The following is a 24,076-nucleotide window of genomic DNA, read 5'->3' as shown; positions in this document are numbered from 1 at the left end:
AAAATAAATGGCGCCAAAAAGACCAGCCCCCCCCCCCCCGCGGCTTTCACTTGCGCTTCCCAGCCGCTGCTCAGCGCCCAGCTTGCGCCTGTTCCCGAGCCTGACCCGGGCTATGGTCGGCCCCCGGCCCCCGGCTTGGTCCCAGCGCTCGGCTCGCACCCGCCTGGCCGCTCCTAAAGCTGCTGCTTTTCTGCGTCCTTCGCTACCCTTCCTCTCGCGCCGGCTGGGAGACAAGCAGCCGCCCTGTAATGGGTGCCAGTCACTGTGTTGGGGAAGCCCCTGCACTTTAAACTGGGTTTAAGGACCCCCCCTCCCCCCCAGTCACGGCTGTGGGCTCAGCTAGCGGGTCTGCTTACCCCTACCAACCTCTGGGCGCTGCAGATGTTTGCTTTTCTTGCACAGCGCCCCCCCCCCGACCCCCACCCCGCTGGCTCCCAGAGGCCACGCTGCTGTAGGCCACAGCGAAAACCAATTCCGTGGGGGGTTGGTGGCCTTCGCAGAGCAGCTGTAGACTGGGTGCCACGCCTGGGCCCGAGACATGAGCAGCGTGGTGGGGGCTCACAGCGTAACGTGGGTTTGGGCTGACGAGCAGTGGCTGAAGGGAAAGGCCAGGGAGCTGGCATGGGGTGCTGCGCTCACATCAGGCCTTCAGCGCAGGGATGCCCGCGTGACAGCTGCACTGACAGTCGAGACGGGAGTTGGGACTCAGAAGCTTGCCATGCCCAATTGCTACTGGTCAGTGGGCAATCATTTTGGAGTTTGAAAAGCCACAGTGGGGACCATTGTCATGCAGGTGTGCAGGGCCATGCATCCACCTTCCGCTATGCAGATCTGTGACGCTCAGTAAAATGCAGGACATAATGGATGGAGTCACAGCAATGGGGTTCCTGAACTGAGCTGGGGCCACAGCTGGTACACGTAGCCCAATTTTGAAACCAACCCACTTTGCCACAGTGTGCATGCACAGGAAGGGCTGCTTTTCTATGGTTAGGCAATCATTGGTGGATCACTAGGGATGCTTCACCAACATCTGTGTTGGCTGGTCACAGACATTGCATGAGGCGCATATCTTTAAGACCACAGGGGCTGTTCAGAAAGCTGCAAACAGTGACATTCTTTCCTGACCTGTGGGTTACCAAGGGCAGTGTTGAAATGGCAACAGTAATCCCAGGGGACCCAGCCTACCTCCTGCTCCCCTCACTCATCAAACTCCACACCAGCCACCTCGACGGCACCAAGGAAAGAGTCAGTCAGCAGGTGCAGGACAGTTGAACATGCTTTTGGTAAGCTGAAGGGATGCTGTCATTCTGATCCAGTCTTGTTAGTAAGGAACACCAAAGATATCCCAGTGGTTATAGCTGCCTATTGTGTCCTGCATGAGATCTGTGAGGCAAGGTGGGGGAAGGGTGCAGCCAGGGCAGAGGGCCTCTGAGTTCAAACAGTCAGATACAAGAGCTTTAAAAGAGCTTAACACAGTGCTATGTGGCTGAGGAAGTGCTTGAAATTGAAAGAGACTTTCCTTAATGCGGTGTGGAGGCCTGTACTTTACCTGGCCCAGACTGTTTGGGGGCTGATTGTGGTGCTTGGTATACCTTTATTAATGCACCTATTAATTTTGTGGTGCTTGCTGTACCTTTATAATTATTACACAGTTTGTCACTGCTCCTCTGCGTTCCATCAGCCTGCACAATAACATGCTTTCAATAGCCTTTCACAGCATATGTTGTGAAGTAATAAAGATGCATGTCTCCAAAAAAATAGATTTTTATTGTGTACCCAAACCAACTACAATAAAAACTTCTGAAATAAAAGAACAGAAAAGAATTTAACAAGGGGAAAGAACATTTATGGCCATTTCGGCTACCCTACAGCAACCATGGCTCTCGCAGGCCAGTATAGGCGAAGCTGTGGTTTTCCTTCCTGTCCCATAGTATGGAGTGGTAGTGGGAGGAATTCAGCCCCTGCTGCCACCTGGAATGCGTGGGTGGGTAAGTAAGTAAGTAAAAGGAGGTGCTAAAATGGAGCTCTCCATTGACTTTCTAATTGTAGCCAATTATTTTATCATTCATTTATTGTGGGTGGTATAATGTTAGGATTATAGAAGTATAAGATTGGTTAGTAGTTGGAAGAGACGAATCTGTATGAGGTATCTAACTAAGCAGGGCTGAAACACAAGGCCTACAGCCTGAGGCCGGTATGAGTTTAGATTAGCCCTTAGAGTTAAGAAATGCTTGATGTAAGTAAGTGACTGAAGAATAACCTGATGCCACAAGATTAAAAATTGTAGCAATGAGTGGTATTGCAAAAAATTAGCTGCAAGATTAATTTTAGATTACAAAATGCCCTAGAGGTACTTTTTTTTTTTTTTTTTTTTAACATGTTCCTTAACCACTGGATACAAGTTGTGCGTCAGTGCTGAGCATAAAAGGAACTATACACAACCTATGGAAAACAGGGTACCCCAATATTCTCAGGGGACACAATACAATTAGGGAAAAGAAGGCTGACACTTTCACACACGTGCACAGGATATGAGGTATAGTCAGAATCACATTATAAAAGAGGGTGCCCAGATTGGGAAAATTGAGCTCCCCCAGGGAAAACTCCAGCAGGAACCCTCCGTCTACTGATGATCAATCCATGAGAGACCCAGCAAACTCTCAGACTATCTAGGAGGATATGAGTATGACTATAGCTATAATAAGTGCATAGATATAGTAGGATTTATCTCTGCTTGGATATTCATTGTTGGTAACTTTTAGCAATTTTATTAAAGAAGTTGTTCTAGTGAATGTATGTGTTACTTTCCTTAGTCTTCATGTGTTCTTAGAGACTCGAGATCTGAAACAAGTGGCAGAGGGAGCTTTCACTCTGTTGAGCTTGAGACTGTAGCCAGCAGAGCCAAACCCAGTGGTGTAATACAACATTACTAAATGCACTGGATCCGAAGGGGCATGTGGCTGCATCGCTTCTTCCATGAGGCAAAGCTCCCAAGCCGGGAACGATCAGCAAATGGAGCAGCAAGCGGCGATATGGTCTTTGCCCAAGCAGTGGAGGCAACGTTGGTGCTAGTCACTCCCAGAGAAGGAGTGACGGCACGAAGCGCAGTACTTAAACCTGTCTTGCCTAGGCATAGTGCCCGGGCTGGGGAAGAGTCCTGCAAAGGGAAGGAAAGTCCAAAACGCTAACTAACAACTATGAACGGATAACTAATTACAACTAGAGAAAGAAAAAAACAAAACAAACAAAACTACGTACAAGGAAAAAACAAGTGAAAACACAGTACACATAGCAAGCTAAGAGCACCAAGGAACAGGCGTTCCGACTCTGGCCATGCAGCAGTAAGAGGGAACTCCAGGCCCCTCTGTTCACGGTTTGATGCAGCACAAGCTTCCAGGCTCTCAGGGAATATGTCCTCCAGTATTCTCTTCTTTCGTCTCCTCATTTGGCTCAGATATTCCATGGGTGTGGTGGAAGGCTCCCTTAAGGCCACAATGGCAGCAGCTACAGATAAGACACACACAGGTATCATGTCTATAGTCACAACTGGAAGCAAAAGTTAAGTTTTGGAACCCCCTTTACTCGGTCCCTTAAATTTTAAACAAGACATGCTTATTGACACTTCAGCTTCAGAGTGCTTGTGCCCAGCACCATCGCTAGTCCCAGCCATGGTGCGTATGGCCCAGCAGAGGTGTGGGAGGAATTGTTCAGTTGTATGAAGCAATAACATTTTAGCCTATTTCCATGGGTACACATATAGGGCAACGACACTGAATACTGGCACTGTTTTCCACAGGGGGTGGTGATTTTAGCCGATATCTCGCTCCTGAGAGTAACAAAAGCACAGAGAAGCTGCTGCTGGTGTCCCGAAGCCGTCTGGGCCCATATGCTGCTAGCCTGTTACTTGCAATGGTGCCTGACGAAGTCATCGCAGAGTGGCGTAGGGAAGTGTCTATGGAGGAAGAAATAAGGCTGCCGTCCCAAGAATCCTTCAGGAGAGGATTGCAGAGTGCCTCCATGAATGTTCCATCAAGGTCTCTCAGGAGGACTCAAGGGACATCCCTGTGTACATAAACAAACTGCTTCACATGGCCCCCGCCTAACTCTAGAGGGGAATGAAAAACAGACAACAACTCTACCTGTGTTTGTTGTACCACCACCTCTTCTAGTAAGAGTAAATGTGTGTTCCAAGAATCAAGTCTTGTTTGTGATATATTCTTCTGTAAATTGGCTACCTCTCAATGCTACTCTCGTGTTTACCTTTTGTTTTAGCTCCTGGAGGTGGAAGATGTCAGGCAAACAGGCTCCAATCCACATCTCTCCCTGACTATTTTTGATGGACACCATGTTGGTGTGAGCTCACTCATTGTTTTTTCTTATGGCCTTACGAAGTGATGGGGATACTTGAGACAAAGATCATTTTAGTTAGCCTCTGAGCACATCTGTTTATTGTTCCTAGCTCCTATTACAGGAGTACTTGAGCACTTAATAATCTTATTGTATTTATCCTCAACATCCCTGTGAAGAAGGGCAGAACTAAGGGGAACTGAGATACAGAGAGAGACTAAATGACTTGCTCAAGGTCACAGAGGAAATCTGTGGAAGGGAGCAGGGAGCTGAATCCAGGTCTCCCGAGGTTAAAGCAGGAATGACTTTCAGAGGTGCTTGCAGACCAAGAAATATTTGTACTAGTTGGGAAAGTTTGCAACATGGCACCAGTTCTGCTGCACTGGTATTTGCAATATTAGGAATCCTGGAATAGATGGGCCACCAGCTGCCGACACCTTTCTAAACAGTGTCATGTAACTGCCCAGAACGGGTCTAAGCTGACACAGTGCTTAAAGCAGTTGCAACAGCCAGTGACTGACAGCAGGGCTCCTAACATCACAAAATGGAACTGAACCCATGTTAACAATAGACACACTCAAAGTCACTTCCCTGAACCACTACGAAGAATGGAGCAGTGGATAAAATAAACACCTTCTCGACCCATCTCTGATTTTAGTACAATAGCTAAGTGAATTTTGAATTGCAGGAAAAGAATGCTTTTCAAGGCTTCTAAAACACTGCAATTAATGATTCGTCTATAATTTCCTGTGTTCTCTGTGCATGTCTCCACTGCCCTCTGGTGGATGGAATGTCAAACTCAAATGTTTATTGGCCTAGTGGTTGCAGCATAAAAACTCTTAACAGTATGGCACAAGCAGGGGTTACCTTTAGCTCTTTATTGAGGAGTAAATATGAACATACCCTACCCAGCCCCTGTATCTATCTCAGAAACCTGACGCCTTGCTCAGTGGAGTTTAAAAAAAAAAAAAAAAAAAGGCAAAATCTTCCCCCTTGCCCTTTTTGCTTGGTTACCTTTAACACGGGTTTTCAGACTCTTTCCCCCCCAAAAGCCAGGCTAGTCCCATGAAGGTCAGCGGCAGACAGTGCATAGCTTCCTTTCTAGTCCTACCCATCTTCCCAGGCTGCAATGAGCGAACAGCCACTTTCACTAAAAGAGGGGAACACGCCTCAGTCTCTAAACCTATTTGTATTTATTATTGAGTACAAGTCATTATTTAGTGGAATTATAAAAGAACTGTACATTAGAGGTATAAAAATATGAAATAAACTTTGAATCATCTTAGGTAAAACTACCATTTTTTCAAGCTTTAAAAACATGTAACTTGCACAATTTGGCATCTTACCTTGACATCTGATTTCATACAATGTAAAACTAGGAAACTCCCCCAAATGTAAGCTTTAGAAAGGTGACTGCATTAGAAAAAGAAAAAACACACACCCCATAGCAATGCCCAGTCACACAAGTAACCGTCAATAATTTACTAGTTTACGACACAATGGCACAGTCAGACCAATTAAAAGCTTCCCTGTCCACGTGATTTACCCATTAACAAGAATAGACAAATTAGTTCCATTGAAAGATGCAGTATAGCTTTTCCTCTTCCAGTTATTAAAAAGTGGTTAACAGAAAACACTAGAAGGGTTTTTTTTTAAAGTATTTGGCATGCTTTATACTTGTACCACTTAAATTTGATACCACTTTGTAGTAAAAATTAAATAAATATAAATATGTTAAATAAATATATTGTAAAAGAATAATACACATGTATTACATCAGAACCCAGCATTTCTTAATGCTGTTCACACATTTAATGCTTGTCACAGCTTTAGGGCCACTGAAAAGGAATACTGCATCCTTTCAAATGTAAAGAAAATGTATATAAAAGCTTCACCTTAGACATCATTATCAATCCAGACATACAGGAACTCAGGTTCCATTGCTTATTACTACTTTCGTTCACCAATTAAATATGTGGTCCATAATTTCACTGTTCTTTAGAGCAATTCATATTTAGATCCCTTTCCCGCTACAAGGTCACATTGCCTCTGGCTCAGTAACTGAAGACCTTCTTAAGAAGAAAGGAAGGAACAATTTTAGCCAGTTACTGTATCCAACACACCAATTGGCCTCTTTCCTACAAAGAAACTAGAAACGGACATCTGAATATGCTTCTCCAAATTACAGTATACCTTAGTTTTTAATACTGTGATCTAAGCCAAATACTGTCATTGCCTTTCTGTGAACATTTGGCTGATCTCTCAAAACCCCATGGCATGCAGTCTTGCACTTGTGAAGTAAATAGAACTGACCGATTTTTCCAATCGGTAATGTATCGGATGGCATTGTATCTACCCAAGAATTGGGGACTAATATTCAAGGGTTGCACTGATTAATTAGAAATTACATTCTCTTTACAGGTTTTGGATATTTTCAGATTATTCCCTTTACAATCAGTGTATTGTATCTAAGACACTGTTTCAAATGCAGAATATGGCAGTAGTGCAACAGCAGGTTTGGATGGTTCGCTACAACTAAAAGGCTCCTTTTCCAGATCCTCATGCCTAGTAACGATATGGTTTCAGTCACTGTGTTTGATTCTGTGCAGTGAAATATATGAATTATAAAATCAAGTACAATGTAAGTATGTTCAACAGCAGAATGATGTTTACACATAGCTGTTTGCACTCCATTTTCACTTTCTTTCTTAAAAGCTGCCTTAGGATAACTCCACCAGCTTGGTTCAATGCTTTTCTGAAGTTAGCTCTCATTCCTTGTGCTCCTATTGTCCTTTTCCTGCTTCAGCGCAGACACAACATAAGGCACGTTTGGAAGCTTGGTTTCTTCAAAGAGACATTTTACTCCTTGATGATCCCACTTGTCCCTGCTAAAGGTAGGCCAATTTCACAGCCTTATGCTTGGAATGTTCATCACAGAGAAGGGAGCCCCATCTCCACCCTCTCAAATGGTATCTCCTGGAAGTCTCTGCTCTGCAGAATCCTGACTATAATAATGCTGAAAGAGTCGTTCCCGGCTGCAGATTTGCATTGCTTGGTAGGTGTGAAGGAGAAGGCGAGGGAAACGAGACGTGAAATAACATACAAAATAGTCTGGGATAGAGCCCAGCGTCTCCTGCACTTCCAGAGGCAGTTCTCTGTAATGATGTTTCTAGGGAAAAAAAAAAAGATACAGAAGAGCATTCTTTATAGGGTATTCACTTTCTTCCTCTATGCAACATACTAAAGAGATCCCCATGAACATGAAGCAGTTTAGTGGCCAAAGAAGACTTACTAAATGACAAGTGCCAGTTTATAGTGGTGGTGGATTGTTGGCAGTAAGGTGGACCACCACCTAAGATAAGCCAATAAAAAGATGGTTTAGGTGGAAACAGAAAGGGTAACATTCAAGTAATTTAAAATGCTGTTTATACTTCTAAAGAGGGATGGAGAATATGACAGGTATGGGTGGCTAAAGTTTTACGTGGTACAGATTATAAGGTGGTTTGATGCTGGTTCACACACACACCCCCCTTTACCTTATTTCTCATCGCCCGCAGAAGATCCCGTACTGAGCCCCCTTTATAGGATCTGAATTTTCGAAGATCTGCAAAAGCAAATAGGCTGTGTTTGTTTGTTTTTTTTAAATTAACTGATGTGTACAAAGTCCTCCAGGGAGCTGATCTGTTGCTATCTCCCATACTTGCAGCCAAAACACGTGAGAGAGCTGTTTGTACTGTTCTGGCCAGGTACATCAGGATCTGAAGTATTATAACCTTTTTCAAACACTAAAGGAAAAAAATCAGTGCAGGAGGCATATTGAAAATCAGTGCAGGAGGCATATTGACAATGCAGAATATTAAACAGTTTGATGCATGTGTGACCCGTGTGATTTTTGAACTGTATCATCTCTGCTCTTAAAAAGTAAAATGTAAATACCGCTAAAGCCTGGTAAGTAAACAACGGAAAATAGGGCCTGAAATGGCCACACTCTTGTTTTTTGTGTTCTAAAATAGGGTTATATATGTGTGTGTGCACGCGTGTGTGCGCAGGTGTACGTATATGTACTTTTTAATTTAGAACAATTCAGTACTTCAGTTGCAGGCCAAGTTCTCATGTAACAAATCTGAAAGACAATGGCATTGCTGCCTTCCTGTACATGCAGATTAGGGATAATAGCTTGTAATTCCCTTACATTATTATGGAATATAATCTCAGTTACCTGTCTGAAGGGGAACCGTGATGTGCTCTCTCCAGTCCATTTTTACCACCTTTCTCCCTCCTCTCTCTAACTGCTTGACTATGGGACCATCTAGAGATTCTTTTTCTATTCGGTCACTCACATCCTGTAAGAAATGTTCAAGTTACTTCAAATGCTGTATTTTTACTTCCAACTCCTACCCACTCCCCACCCTCCCAATTACAAATTGCCACCCTCTGCCAGATTAAAGGGTGTCCTGAAAAATGGCTGCTTGCTGCTGTGAGACAGTACAATGTAATTGGACTGAACATAGGATTGGTAGTCAGGAGCTATCTGCTAGAGTTCTTTCAACATAGAAAACCCAACATGCTCACTGGACTGAAACCCTCCAAAGGGCTGGACATTTTCTTACCTGCACTGACTAAGCACACAACCTCACTTCTTTGTTCCTTACATTGCACGTTCATCAACTGCTGATTCTACATGCAACTATCTCAAAGACTTTAAACTTGAAGTTTTAGAGTATAAGATTTTAAAAACGTATGCAGAATGTTTCATCCTGGACAAAATAAAAAATTGACAAGACAGACCTGAAAAAACTGGAGCTGTCTTTCTAGATCCCAAAAGAATGGGTGCTTCAGCACACAGCTGGCAGATGGACGTTTCTGAGGATCCATGTTTATCATCTGCTCTATTAAGTCACGAGCGACTATGTCCTCTACGAGAAAAAGGGTGATTATTCCCAGACTGTCTGAAACAGTTAAAGTTGTTTTCAGTCTTTAAGAAGCCATCACGACACCTTCGAGTTTGTCAGAGATTTAGAATTTCCAGTTGGATGCTCAGCCTACAAAAAACAGGCCAAATCCTGCCCTGATTTATAGTCTGTGCAACCCACCAGAAAGTCATTGGGGTTGAATCAGTACAGCTAAGAGCAAAGGTCAGTTCAATCTTTTTAACATCCTGGATTTACATGAAATTCCTCTTAAAACTATCACAGTAAAGCTTGGAGGGCTCAAAACTTTGCAATCACCTGGAATTTCATACGCTTTTGGACAGTAAAGTCAATAGTTTTAAGGGCTTCTAAGTTGTGAAAAGGAGCTTCCCATATAATTACTTCAGGTGCTTGTACTTCACATTTGCAACTTTGGGGTCATGGTGATTCATAGGTCTCAGACCATTTCCACTGGTGTTTTGGGAGCTAGAATAAACTGTGCAGTGCTTTACATTTAACAGAGTAGGAAAACATCCACCTACTTACCATGCTTCTCTGAATTTAAGGAGTCCAGACTGTAAACACCGAGTAGAATGTTGGCTTGCCGCTGCAGGGATTTGCCAAAGGGATGACTGCCTTCAGATACCACGTAATAGAAGACACAGCCAGCCGAAAAGATGTCCACAGTGTATGTCTGCAAATGAACATATGGTTTATAAGCAACATTACAATATAGTTTATTCAATACTTTGGGTCAACTTCACAAGTCAGTTGTGCATCTGAGGGAACAACAGAAGTTTCTATAATCACACTTCTCTCCACAATATTCTAAAATAATTAGAACATGGCAAATCCTGCACTAAACCCACCTCCAAGAACATCTCCTGTCTTAAGTGACCACTTAAAATATCCCCACTTTTCTAGTACAATCCCATTCTATTGCTAAAGGCCACCATGAGTAAGTAACTGATTTTTGGTGGCCCCTTGGGTGATCACTTTGATTTCACTAGGACTACAAAATATGGAACAGGATAATACAGTAATAGCCCACTAATCAGAAAGTTCAGCCTTCAACAAGAGCTAGTTGTGTTCAGAACCTCTGAAAATTAGTCCACAGACATTTTAGTTCCAAACTAGCTTGAATGAAGAGGCAATGAACTGTGGATGTAAAGGTCTGACTGCAACAGTGTGACACTTGCCAATCCCACTCCATGGAACTTCCCTAACCCTCGGAACAAGAACAAATGTGATTGACTTACAGGGTTCTCTTTGCAATCTTCACTCAGCATCTCTGGAGCGATCCACCCTTCAGTGCCTGGCACACCAGACTGACGGCTAAAACTGTGCCTGCCCACTGCCAGCTTCTTACACAGGCCGAAGTCTGAAATCATGGCTTTGACCTTGCCATGGGCATTGGGCATTGAAATTAGGATATTATGAGGTTTCAAATCCCTGTGGACTAATACAAACACCAATTAACTGACACCGGGTAGCACCAAGAGCATTTTTAATTGTTTTATTTATTTGGAATGAAATCCTTTCACATTACTGAAGCAGTTTTTGTTAACGGTCAGGGATCTATAGGCTTAAGCTCAAGGCACCTGTTGCCTATTCATTTGGGATGCCTATTCTACCCCATTTCTTTCAAATCTTGCAAGTTCTTGTTAGAGCCATCACCACCTCCACACATCCCCAGGTATTCCAAAGCCATCATTTGTTATATTCGACTTCTACAGCAGCTGAGAAGCTCAAAGCAAAAGCTAATATAGCAGGGAAGTATCATCCCCATTTTACAGCTAGGGAAAACTGAGGCATAGAGGGGTTGTGTCACATACAAGTCTGTGGAAGAGCTGGGAATGAAGCTAGATTTCCTGGTTCCCAGTGCTGCTCTATCATGGCCACTCGTGAATGGGCATCATGGAATGGCATTGTTATTTAAAAAAGGAAAGAAAAAGAATGAGTGGTCTCCACTTCTCCCAGCCACCCAGCAATAAACTACATGGCTGCCATAGCTCCCTGCACCAGGCTGACTTATTTTGCTTCTTAACCAATAAAACATACAGTAACCTGAAATTGAAACGAAGGGCCTTCTTACCAATATTGAGAGAGTGTAGATAAGCAAGACCAGATGTCGTCTGTTGCAGTAGGTTAATGGGCTGTAAGCCATGGCGACTGAAGTCCTTCTGCTCCACATACTATACATTATATAAGGGAAAACAGAAAGTAAGCCTAAAACCCCAGCATGTTCTTTGTACACTGGTCTCTACATAGATCCCAGGCCACTGAAAAGCTCCCTCAACAGAAGTAAATTCTACCCAATCTAATGAGAGCTGGTTATAGTCTATCCCACAGACAAAGGGGAACTTTAAGACATCATACTGTACTAAAATTCCACAAGCCTGTTGCGCAGAGAGCCCATGTGCTGATCCACTCCAGCATGCTCTTCAAATGAAGGACTTTTATTTACAAGGGGATCCCAAATAAAAGCGAAGAGCAATAGACTGCCCAGTAAATCAGCAGAGTGAATTTTTTCAGCCCAGCATTTATTTATTTTTGCCAAAAATGCAGACTGAAACTTTGTGTCTTTGAGTCAAATTTGCTGGTTTGGGTCAAACTCCACCCCCACCTGAAAAAATAATTCTGAAAAAAAAACAAAGTGTATGAGTTTTGACATTTTCAAAACATAACGTTATGATTTTTCCATTCAAAATCCCCTTTCATTTAGAATTTTACTGCAATTTTATTTTTAAAAAGGTTAACTCCTGCTCCCCCTAAAATTAAATTAAACTTTGTGTTTTGGGTTTCACTCAGCTAAATTTTTTCCCCCCAGTTTGGGCACCAAAGCAAAAACCCAGCTATTTGTACATACTCATAGTAGTCTGACCTGTGTAGCACAGGCCACAGAACTTCCCCAAAATAATTCTTAAAAAGAAAAGGAGGACTTGTGGCACCTTAGAGACTAACCAATTTATTTGAGCATGAGCTTTCGTGAGCTTCATCGGATGAAGTGAGCTGTAGCTCACGAAAGCTCATGCTCAAATAAATTGGTTAGTCTCTAAGGTGCCACAAGTCCTCCTTTTCTTTTTGCAAATACAGACTAACACGGCTGTTACTCTGAAACCTAAAATAATTCTTGGAGCAGATCTTTTCGACAAACAGGCAATCATGATTTAAAATGGTCAGTGATGGAGAATCCCACACGACCCCTGGTAAATTGTTCCAATGGCTAATTACTCTTACCATTAAAAATTTATACCTTATTTCCAGTCTGAATTTGACTGGCTTCAACTTCAAGCCATTGGATCGTTTTATACCTTCTCTACTAGATTAAAAGACCATTCTTAAATATCTGTTCCCTATATGGATACTTATACACGGTCATCAGCTCACCCGTTAATCTTCTCTTTATTAAGCTAAATGGATTGAGCTCTTTGAGTCTACCACTATATCGCATGTTTCCTAATCCTCTAATCATTCCTGTGGCTCTTCTTCGAACCCTCTCTAATTTATCAATATCATTCTCAAATTGTGGACAACAGAATTGGATGCAGTATTCCAGCAGCAGTTACACCACTGCCAAATATAATGGTAAAATATCTTGTCTATTCCGACTTAAGATTCCCCTTTTTATGTATCCCCGGATTGCATTAGCTCTTTTGGCCACAGCGTTATACTGGGAGTTCATGTTCAGCCAGGACCCCCAGATCTTTTCCAGAATCACGGCTTTGCAGGATGAAGTCTCCCATTCTGTAAGTATGGCTATATTCTTTATTCCTAGGTGTATACATTTACATTTAGTCATATTAAAATGCATACTGTTTGCTTGCACCTAGTTTACCAAGTGACCCAGATTGCTCTGAATAGGTGACCTGTCCTCTTAATCCCCCAAATTGTGTGTCATCTGCAAACTTTATCAGTGATGACTTTTATGTTTTCTTCTAGGTCATTGATAAAAATGTTAAATAGCATAGGGCCAAGAACCAATCCCTGCAAGATCTGGTTGAAAAAACACCCACTTGAAGAGAATTTCCAATTACATTTTGAGATCTATTTGTTAGCCAATTTTTAATCCATTTAATGTGTGCCAAGTACATTTTATATTGTTCTAGTTTTTTTAATTACAATGTGTGTGGGTACCTGTGATCCGAAGCAACCAAGTCAAATGCTTTACAGAAGTCTAAGTATATTACGTCAACACTATTACCTTTATCAACCACACTTGTAATTTCATCCAAAAAAAAAAAAAAAAATCAAGTTAGTTTGACAGGACCTATTTTCCCTAAGCTCATGCTGATTTGCATTAATTACATCATCCTCTTATTAATTGAGTCCAGTATCAGGAGCTCCATTAACTTGCCCGGGATCAATGTCAGGCTGACAGGCCTATAATTACCAAGACATCCCATTTACTATTTTTAAAAACTGGCACAGCATTAGCTTTCTACTCTACCGCTCAGTATTAAATCTCCCTTATTTCCACAGTGAGAGCCCAAGATAGCTGGAGCTTTTACTCGTCAGTTTCCCTAGATGGCCTGGTTTTTAAAAGGAACATAATTATGTTTAGGTTTTATCCTAGCTCAGAGAAACCTTTCAACAGGAATTTAATTCTGAGCAAATGCTGCTCATTAGCACTGCCCAGTGGAGGCTGAAAGTCAGTAGGCCAAGGTGTCCAGCATCTTACTCACACCAGGCTAAGCAAAGCCCTTGCCTCACTTCCCCCCACAAAGCTTTCCTTAGCACATGCGCCACCTCCACACTCACGCTGCTGGGCTTCTTTAAAAGGCGGCTCTCAGGACAAGCTAAAGCCTTAAGAAGCAACATTTTAGAGAGGCTACTAGTGAGGGCAGCAGATGCCTTACGCATGGTGGGAGATACAGAGTGACTGAGAAGGAGCCTTTTTCAAGAACACATATAGAAGGTTCAATAGACCCTTCTCTTATATCAGAGACCTGGGGAGGGCTGGGAAGCCAAATGGCAGGAACACACAGCAAAGGGGGAAAAGGAATGTTGTCTGGGCAGAGGAAGCCAGGGAGGAAGAAGGGTAAGAAAAAGTTTTCTTCTTCTGTTTTACCACCCAAGCACTGGCAAGCACTGGGACACTAATGCCATACTCCTTCTCTTTATTACAGTTGCTGATTACAAGATAGAAGGAAAACAGCAATTGTTTATAGCCCATGAGGCTGTGTTCTTTGCTTCTGGGATACCAGAGTATTACAGTAAATTGGGCTGTCTCAGGTTCACCCTGGAATGTGATAACACTGAAGGGATGATGATACAAGGAGGAAAGCCTCTTAACTACACATATAGCAAACGACTATGTTGTAAAAGTAAATAACCAATTACAGATGGTGATTTGGGTAACATCAGAAATGTTGTCTGCATAGAACAGGTACCTGAACTGCAGACTCAGAGCAGAGTTTAGAGTCTGCCATTGAGAAGCCTTTCACAGCCTGTTTTTTCTCTCTGCCTTTACCCCACAGCCAAAGCTCTTTGCTTTAGCAATTTTTTATGTTTGTAAGTGACCTGTTACCTCCTGTAAGGTGGCAGCACAGAGCTCTATGGCAATGTACTGAAACTGCCTGTCCTTCTCAGTGCAGAAATAGCGGATCACGTTGGGGTGCTCGTCCGACTCACGCAGCAGCTGCACTTCGCGGTCAGCAAAGCTGAAGCATTCAGGGAGAATTCTTTTCACCGCCACATCTCTGTTATCAAATGTCCCTCTGTAGACAGTGAACCGTATAGCAGAGAAACCTCTTAAGAGTCAGTTTGTGCACTGAGATAGGTGGGTTACATGGAACACATTTCACACAGATAGATTTAAAAAGCACTTCTCCAGTATTGGACAAGGTGCTTCTGTTCAATGCTTTCATTTCAAACAAACATTTACAAATGACGACATAACCCTGGATTTTTGTTAGTGAAGGGACACTGCAGAAAAGAGACGCACACACACACACACGGACAGAGTGCTTACTTTTAAAAGTCCCATGGGAATGTTTCCATTCATATTAGACCATAAGAATTTTTTTAAAAATATTCAAAAAAATAGTGGGGCATTAATTGGGCTCTAAAATCAAATGCATGGATTGTCTTGTACCTGTAAACAATTGTTCCTTCAGCTCCATGTCCCAGTACGTTTTTCGGGCTAAATGAAATCTTGCCGACCATTACTATGTGTGTGTCCTCATCTGAACAAAAATAAGCAGCAGAAGGATTAATTTAAGGCAGATTTTAAAAGTCAGCACTTTGCAGTTGCATATCCATATGGAGTCGGTATGTAAAACCTCCTCTTTCAAGTTTAAATGCACAACACTGAGAACTAAGAAAGAGGGAGGGAGGAGATCTAGGGCCAGGCTTTCAAAACTCCATATACATTGCTGATAAGTTTTTGTACAGGCTGACATTCAGATTTGGGCATGCAAACTGCACGTGGGTGGCTGGACACCAGACTATCCAATTCATGATTTCGAACATTCTGTGCACAGATCAGGACAGCCCCAGTGGGGCTGGAGCCCTTTGGAATTTTGACAAAAGGTCATGGCTGGGGACATACATGAGACAAGCAGCTTTTAGGAGACAAGAAGCCCTTTCCAGTTTTTAAAATGCTTATGTGAATGTAGCATTGGTGGAAGGTACCGAACTGACAGCGCTGCAGAGTGGGTGCAGGCACTGTGCTGCCCTTGTGGTGGAACTTACTTCCCTGGAGGGACCACAGACAACATGCAGAGGCGAGGGGAGAGTCCAGTTTCCGTGGTCCACTCAATTCTTGGCTTCTATTAATGCCAATATAACAATTTTTTTAAATAAGCTGGATTTTTCTGCATTAGGGTCTGGACTGAGGCCGCCAACCCACTTCAAATATGCCAATGAGCACATGGCCCATGAGCAGCCCAATCCTGCACTCCTGACCCAGGCAAACCTTCTAGTGAAGTCAGTGGTAGGATTAAGCCTAAAATGACAAAAACTTGTGGTCAGCATTGAAAAAAGAATTTGAAAAGTCGCCTCTCACTAGAAGAGCTCAAGAATAGGGATGGAGAGAATATACCCAATGGTGGACATGAATCCCAAAAATCAGGATTCAAGACCAGATGTCTTTCTAGGAGTTGTTCTAGCTCAACCAGAAATCCTGGGCTTGCTGCAGGAATCAAAGGAGGAAGTTCTCTGGCCTGTGTTATACAACAGGAGGTCACACTGGTTCCTTCAGGTCTTAATCTATGAAATATTGTCAATATCCTATGTTTGTCGTCCCCCCACCCCTTGTTGTGCTTTGTTACCTTTGGCAGTGGGGGCAATGTTACAAACTTTCTGATTTGAATTCTTATTGGGACATACGATGAAAGAAGTTAGATTAACGTTACCTCCCTCTTCCTGCTCAGTGGAGAGACATCTCCCAGTGTCAGAGCCAGAGAGGTTGGAATACGCTGAGTGGTTTGATGCTTTGGGAGACATGTTGGGTGTGCTGGTAGCTGAACTCTCCATCTGCACATAGGAGGTGTCCAAAAAGTCTGCCTCTGGGGGGAGATCGCTGGGGGCACTGAAGGGCAGTTGCTGTTGCTGCGTACTCTTCAGAAGGAAAGAGATGATCTTAACACCACAGCAGTGAAGGAATAAAAATCTCAATAGACATGCAGACAAGGTGGCATGTCCATGGCTCAGCATCCAGAAAAGGCAGATTCTACTATCCTCTAAGTGAAAAACTTCTCATTGCCAGACTCCTAACTTATTTCTGGAAAGGCAGTTAAAGAGTCTCTGTAACCCAAACTGTTCTCTACCTTATTATACATTTTTAAAGCATGGTTGATGACTCAGGCTGGTTGTTTGTTGTAGCAAAAAATGCCATTAGTCTGAAGTTTATTTTCCCTTAGAAAAACATCTTTAGACTGAATAGCTACCGTTAAACAGTAAAAGGGTACAAGGCCTGATCCAAAAATCAGAGAAGTGGATGGGGGCGGGGATCTTCTGGTAAATTCAATGGTCTTTGGATCATGACCAAAAAAGCAAGCAACACACACACAAAATAACTATGGGCAAAAATCCATGGAAGAGTCTTGTAGGTGGAATAGGAAAAGTCTCAAGTGTAATGGTGTGTGTCACAGAAATCACTGCCACATCAAACATGCAGTAGCCTTAGTTATCAGATTGCATATCTGTGAGTTATCATGGTGATAACAGTTATTACTGATAGCTAATGGAGAAAGCAGAATTGCCCTTCTTTTATGAAGTCGTGACTCTTTTCCTCCCCAACTCCTGCATCATCTTTACCAGGCTAGGCTGCCAAACATTACAGCCCTTTCTCAGAATTCACTAGAATATCAAGCTCAATCAGCATTACCATTGGACAGGTGATGACGAATGCTACCCAGCCCACAAACAAAAAGGTGCTCAGGATGATTGTGGCCATGTCTTTCAGCATGGAATCTACGGGAGCCTCTGGCCGAGGTACAGGTGGACTGGGCTTCTCTTCAATGTCCTTTGGAATGGTAGGAGGCAATTCTTTTGAGGAACCTTCAACTATACCAATAACCTAGGAAACACAGAAGACTCCATCAGTTCAAAGTCTCAATAGATAATGTACGTTATATATGCTAGTACAGCTGTTAGTACAGTACATTTCAATGCGGGACCATTTCTTAAAAGCTTAATGATGTGCAAGACTCTCTTGGATGTAATGGTGGCTCACAGCAAAATTGGTCAATCTTCTGAGGACCCTGCAGTTCATTCATTCAATGGACTATTTCCACTGAAGACAATGGGAGTTTTGTATGTGCAAGGAAAGCAGGACTCAGCTTTAAGTCTGATATCAAGAGTTCTATAACACAGAATAATGCCAATGACACCCCATGGGAGGGTACTGTGCTGCACTTCCACAAAGAACTTGGGAAAATTCCCTCCACTTTTTCCTACAGAGTCCAAGTTCTCCCAAAATTTTCATTTCCCTCCCCTGTAATTTTCCAGTGGCTTCTTCAGTTATTCAGTAATATGATCAGGTTATTCACAAACCTCCTCAAAACTGGCTTTTTCAGAGTCAGCTGGAATCACATTTTCATGCGGTTTAGGCAAACTGCTTGGAAATTTCTCCAGGATTTTTGTAGGGGCTGATAATGGTGTTTCATGGTGTCCTTTAAATAAAACAACATTTGTTACAAGAATTGTTACTTTTTAGGGCAAACATGCTTGATTTTGGTATCTCTGCCAAGAAGCAATACTCAGGGCTTATTTGCATTAATAAAATGGCTTGAGGCCATCACAGAATAGAGCGCAGAAGAACTTTCAGCCTCTTAGCTGGGAATTCCCAGTTATACAGGAGTGTGCTGTCTTGTAATGTGTGTTTGGAGATACTGTGGTTTATGACAGTTTAGAATGAAATGAGGCTGTCTTATATGTACCTTAATGCCAGAGCACTGTCCCTGTGGAATGACCCAAAGCTTGGAAGATTTGGGTATATATCTGAAAACTGTGACATGCCCTTTGAAGTGAAGCAATGCTCTTGCTCTTAAAGGCTCTAAACCTGCACGTATTGATTATGGCCAGACTTCAGCAGGACTTGTGCTCAGGCTCTGGCTGCAGATTTGGACCCTGATTTTGTCTCTTGTTGAAAATAAATATTGAATAACTACCCTTTCAGTGAGCATTGCCCATCCTGTGCACTGAATGAGACAGGGGCCTTTGGAAAATACAGGATATGATCACGTAATTAAAAACTGTATCATAATGCATATGCATAAGGGGGCCAAATTAGGGTGGTAAGGCAAACTTATTTCTGGCATCCTCTAACTTTTGAATGCTTGACTTTGCATCTTTTAATGTAGTGGTTTTGGATGTAATTTAAAATACTTTGTATATGGTAACAATAATCTCAGTTTGGATTATTGCTTTTGTCCACCAGAGGACAGTGCAACAGAGAGCAGGTGGAATATTACTGACTTCCTGGTACCTATTAACAGCCAGTGGTTCCTCCAGTAGTTGAGTTTCTTTTCTTTCAATCCTGAAAATTTTAGATCCGTACTAGGAGTGATAACACACTCGCCATTGTCTTCAATAGTAACTCCTTCTGTTTTGGGGCCCTCTAACAGAGGTATGGCTCGACCACGGGGCTAAAAAGACAGAGATTTATTTTACAGTTAACAAAGCACTCTCTCTCTCCACAACACTTTACAAAGCCTCACAGAATTTACCAGTTTAACTCGGACAAAAGACGGGACATAACTCAAAAGTCATATTAGAAATGCCACAAGCTTTCCCTTGGAATTAAGTAAATGTTAAACTCAAAATATTTTATTGCTAAATTACAGGTGGGAAGCTCCACCTTAATTTGGGGTTTACTTCATATACCATGCCTCTCATACCGTAGGGGCAGAGAGTGTTAGCAAGCAACAAGTTACATGCCAGCAATGCAGTAACTGCACGTAAACATGAGAGCCATTATACCCTCAGCCATAGTTCACACAGCCTTGGATGTTAGATCCTGCATTACTGAGAGAAGGAGTCTTGCTTAGCAGGTGGGGTTGCCTCCCCCCACCTTGTTTTAAAAAAAAAATAGGAAAAAGGATCTTTACCTTCCTCCCAGGCTAGCCACAATCCAGCAAACAAAAACTTGCTTTAACATCTCATCATAATGTTGGTGCTTTCAACAGTATGAACTGGGTGGCAACTTTAACATCAATAACCACAACACGTTGTGAATAGTGGTAGAAACAGCCTTGATACGTTACTTGAACTCACATGCTCTGGTTCAGATGTGAGAGAGTTTCCGTCCCAGCTCAGCCAGAGACACTTCCTGACTAGCTATAACTGAATATTACTTACAGCACTGGAAACCATTCTTGAAAGAAGGTTGCACTGTCAAATTTTCATGGTTTTCTGTGGCTTCCTTGATTTGTAATTTGTTACTTTAAAAGTCCTAGTTGCTCAGCAGTCCTCTGTGAACTGCTTTTATTATTTAACTAAGATTATAGTCCTTATGGCTGTGAAGATCCCTTTCCAAATATGAATGGAGTGTAACCAGTGCAGGGCTTCTTACCCACAAAAAGTCTTCTGTACAGCATTCCTATCCTTTATAGTTGGGAAATGTTGAACAGTGACAAGATATCAATCAAACCATGTAATTTAGGAAAGCATATTATGCTTTATCACAACAAGATCGAGAATCACTAAATAATCCATAACACAAAGAATCATTGTATCTATATTCTGTGTGTATTATGTCTATTTCTCATTTGAATGAATTTAAGTACTTAGCAGATTTTAAAATAAAAACCACTCCGTATATTTGAAAAATATATATATATTTTTTTCCCAGCTGAAACTGACACTTGCATTTTTTGCTATGACAAACCTGTGAGTTTTCCAATGTTTTGCCAGGACAAACAGCCTTAAATGATAACTAGAGATGGGCCTAAATACTCCAGACATTGGGAGACCTGATAAAGGATTAATTCTCAACTGTTCAGCACAGAACCATGCCTAATACTAGAAAGTGGGCTTTTCAAAACATGGTATCAAAGTCCTGAAGTATCTAACTTACCACAATAGCCACTCCTTCATGCACCATTGATGGAGATGCATACAAGCTCGTTGAGTATTTTCCTACATAGAGCGTAGGTCTAGAACAACAACAAAAGTTAGGGAGAAAGTTCCAAATGGCTGTTTTTACCACCTGAGTTACAAAGTTGGTCATGCACTGTTTTAGACACTTCAATTTGAGTCACTGGCATGATCAGCATTTATTTATTCCTGTACAAACACAATGTTCAGTAAATGTTAAAGAGCAAGGAGCCAATTATGTATTCTCTCCTTCTACTATCTTGCAATTTATAGAACAGCAGCTCTATTAAGTAATTGAATAGAAACACAATTTCTAATTAGAGTACTGCAAAGCACCATCAGTCAGACTCTGAAAACAATACTTATAACTTTTATTCTCACTATAATATTTATACTCACGTCAACTTGCTCTTGGTCTCCGTTTCCTTTGGGAAAGGATACTTCCACTTAGTGATGCGTCCAACCTCCCCAGACATGAAGGTCAGGTAGCGCAGCGTTTCTATTCCCACATTTGTGTGCATTACTTTCCGTAGTCCTTCACGCTGCCAGATGTAAAAAGCTACCACCGGGGAACCATAATTCTGAATCCACAGCACATCCCCAGACTCACTATCCACAGTCACCACCAGCCCGTCTCCGTTAGATACAAAGTGGGACATTTCTAAAACATACAAATACACGAGGTTATTTGAGTCTCCTGCTTATTCATGGCTATAGTAACACACATACATTGACAGTACTTGAACCTTAAATGAGCTACTAAAATCTGTTAGGGCTCGTCTACAAGAAGACGTAATCCATGGCAAGCCAGAGTGTGAATCTATAGTGCATTCACTGCACGCTAACTGGCTGTGTGGACCCTGCTACTATGCGCTAGTGCATGGCAGCAGGGTCTGCATGGCCAGTTAGTGCACAGCAAGCTACTGCGCTGTAGATTCACACCTTGGCTTGCCTCACACACTAAGTCTCTGTGTGGACAAGCCCTTAAACTGGTTCATTTTATATTGAAAAAGACGAGCCACTCACTAGGGCTAAAGAGTTCTCGAAATTATCCTGATGTAAATACGTTCTTCTCTCTCACCAGTAGAAATAATATATTGTTTAGTTTGGCTCCTCAGCATATACTTCTAAGGACTTGCAGACCTGCCTCTTCTCTACATACAGAATAATCATCATATAAACCACAGTATCTCCAAACACACATTACAAGACAACGCACTTCTGTATAACTGGGAATTCCCAGCTAAGAGGCTGAAAGTTCTTCTGCGCTCTATTTTAAATGACCAGATTCAGAAAATATAGACAGCCCAATCCCGCAACACAGTATGCTTGGGCAGGCCCCGGCACCTGCACACAGCCCCCCTGAGTCAACGAATTATCGCATTGCAGGACTGGGGCCTTAACTGGGAATGAAAGAGCATAACCATGTCATGCACATTTCTTTTTGATTACTTCCATTAGAAACAACTTTGACATTGATAAATTAGGCTGAAATATTCAAGATTTACAGGGAAATCCCAGTGACATTGGGATTTAAATGCTACTTATTCCAGAGTCAAACATTTGTTTGTTTGTTTTAAAAAAACACAGTATCAGCACTGAAAAGCAGCAGACATTTCCCAATAAGATGAAAGGGAAGGTAACTGATTCCATGTAAAGTTTGCGATTTACCATAATTTGGGGGCTCGCTCCCATTGTGCAATAGTTTTGCAAGGTGAAGAAATATCCACTAGGAATCAGAACTAGAAGGTTCTTGTTTTTATTTCTAACTCACTTACCTGATGCTCTCTTCCATACCACAGGACAAGTTTCAAATTTCATGTGTGTTTTAAAGTTATTCTCTCTAGATCACAACCAGGCAGAGCCATTTTCCTGATCCACATGAAGCCCCACTGTTTTTAATAAACTTAGCCCTAATAGTTATCTCTTCCAAAATTTCCCCTTCCTCACAATAGCTGTAAACAAACGTTATCATCATCATTCATTCTGTGCTCAAACAGCAGGCACTGTAATTCTAGGGAGGATACACTGTATTCTTCATACATAATTACTGTCCTACTCTAATAGTCATATTATTTTGCACTATTACACTTGTTGAGATTGTCAGGTGGAAGTGCAAATCATTATCAATAGTATCAACGCTAATAATATTTTGTATCTCTCTAATGATGTCCAACTGATGATGTAAACAAGCTTTACAAACATGATTTAAGCTTTTCAACCTCTTTATGTAGCAGGGAATTATCATCCCATTTTACAGCTATGGAAACTGAGGTACTGAGAGATTAGGTGACTTGCCCAAGGTCACACAAAAAATCTGTGCCAGAGCAGTAGGGCCATCCTTTCCCTGATTGGACAAGTTAAAGGATTCCCATCAGATTGAAGAAGCGACTCCAGGACTATGTGGCTGAATTGGGGAGGGGGGAGGGAGGGTAAAAGGAGGGAGAAGGGAAGGGGGTAGGGCAGAGCAACTTAAAAAGATCAGTGTGTAGATACAGAGGCAGGGGGAGGGAGGAGCTGGTTCTGCCCATTGCAGAGAAAAATGTCAGGATATTGGAGCTATAGCAAAGTGAAAAAAAATGCAAAGGACAAGATCAAAGTTCTTACTGTATTTCACATCTTCATCAGGTACAGTGGCTGCATAATCAAAGTAGGTGGCATTCCATCGGAGCTCCTTATTTTTGGTATCATACATTGTAATAGTGTATTCTGTTAAAAAATACACACTCTGTGTAAATAATCCTTTGAGACAACAGAACTAGTCACCCATCATGCCGGACACTTCTCAGGACAACACACATCCTGCTTTTCATGTTTTTAGCCTTCTTTCAGGTTTTTCCTGGCTCTAAGAGATATAGTCACACCTCATGGAACTTAAAGACAAAACTAATTTCTGTTCCACTGAAATCTACTACTCAAAAGGAAGCTCAGAAGACAAAAAGCAGTAGGCAGTGCTCCAATCCATGTTATCAGCTCTTTGTGCTTCTTCCTCCAAGACTTCTTCTGTAGCCTTCCTACCTAATTTTATCTACAACCAATCCCTGCATTTAAAAATTAGGTGCAATATGTTCTGTAACAGAATTTTCGCAATAGAGATCATTTTAAAAAATAGTTTTAAAAACAGATTAATCTACAGATCTAATGGCAAATCTGTAAACACAGCCTACAGAGAGGCATCCCAAATATAGGTCTTTGGTCTATTTTAATCCTCTTCACCTAGAACGGAGCATTTGTATTTTCAGTATGACAGCTGCTGTCTCTCCATTTCCCCAACC

The 24,076-nt window shown here is 42.0% G+C and overlaps 1 protein-coding gene across 4 annotated transcripts in view; it reads right to left on the bottom strand.

The window, feature by feature from the left end:
* Window positions 1-4,966: 4,966 nt before the first annotated feature.
* ERN1 (endoplasmic reticulum to nucleus signaling 1) overlaps window positions 4,967-24,076 on the bottom strand; it is a 62,933-nt gene continuing 43,823 nt past the window's right edge. For 2 of the 4 annotated variants that reach the window (XM_073311949.1, XM_078848480.1), the window contains 16 exons: window positions 23,409-23,510; window positions 21,201-21,462; window positions 20,782-20,860; window positions 19,192-19,351; window positions 18,258-18,376; window positions 17,590-17,781; window positions 16,616-16,820; window positions 15,355-15,445; window positions 14,788-14,977; window positions 11,353-11,452; window positions 10,517-10,716; window positions 9,804-9,951; window positions 9,136-9,263; window positions 8,567-8,690; window positions 7,884-7,951; window positions 4,967-7,516 (listed from right to left, as the gene is read on the bottom strand). In XM_073311949.1, the coding sequence (XP_073168050.1) occupies window positions 7,310-7,516; window positions 7,884-7,951; window positions 8,567-8,690; window positions 9,136-9,263; window positions 9,804-9,951; window positions 10,517-10,716; window positions 11,353-11,452; window positions 14,788-14,977; window positions 15,355-15,445; window positions 16,616-16,820; window positions 17,590-17,781; window positions 18,258-18,376; window positions 19,192-19,351; window positions 20,782-20,860; window positions 21,201-21,462; window positions 23,409-23,510 (2,375 nt within the window). In that variant the 3' untranslated portion in view covers window positions 4,967-7,309. The remainder of the gene's footprint in view (window positions 7,517-7,883; window positions 7,952-8,566; window positions 8,691-9,135; window positions 9,264-9,803; window positions 9,952-10,516; window positions 10,717-11,352; window positions 11,453-14,787; window positions 14,978-15,354; window positions 15,446-16,615; window positions 16,821-17,589; window positions 17,782-18,257; window positions 18,377-19,191; window positions 19,352-20,781; window positions 20,861-21,200; window positions 21,463-23,408; window positions 23,511-24,076) is intronic. The other 2 variants (XM_073311951.1, XM_073311950.1) reach the window with 2 other exon arrangements.

Source organism: Lepidochelys kempii, chromosome 14 (genome assembly GCF_965140285.1).
Source record: "Lepidochelys kempii isolate rLepKem1 chromosome 14, rLepKem1.hap1, whole genome shotgun sequence".
Lineage (NCBI taxonomy): Eukaryota > Metazoa > Chordata > Testudines > Cheloniidae > Lepidochelys > Lepidochelys kempii.
This window is presented reverse-complemented; position numbering and strand designations above follow the sequence as displayed.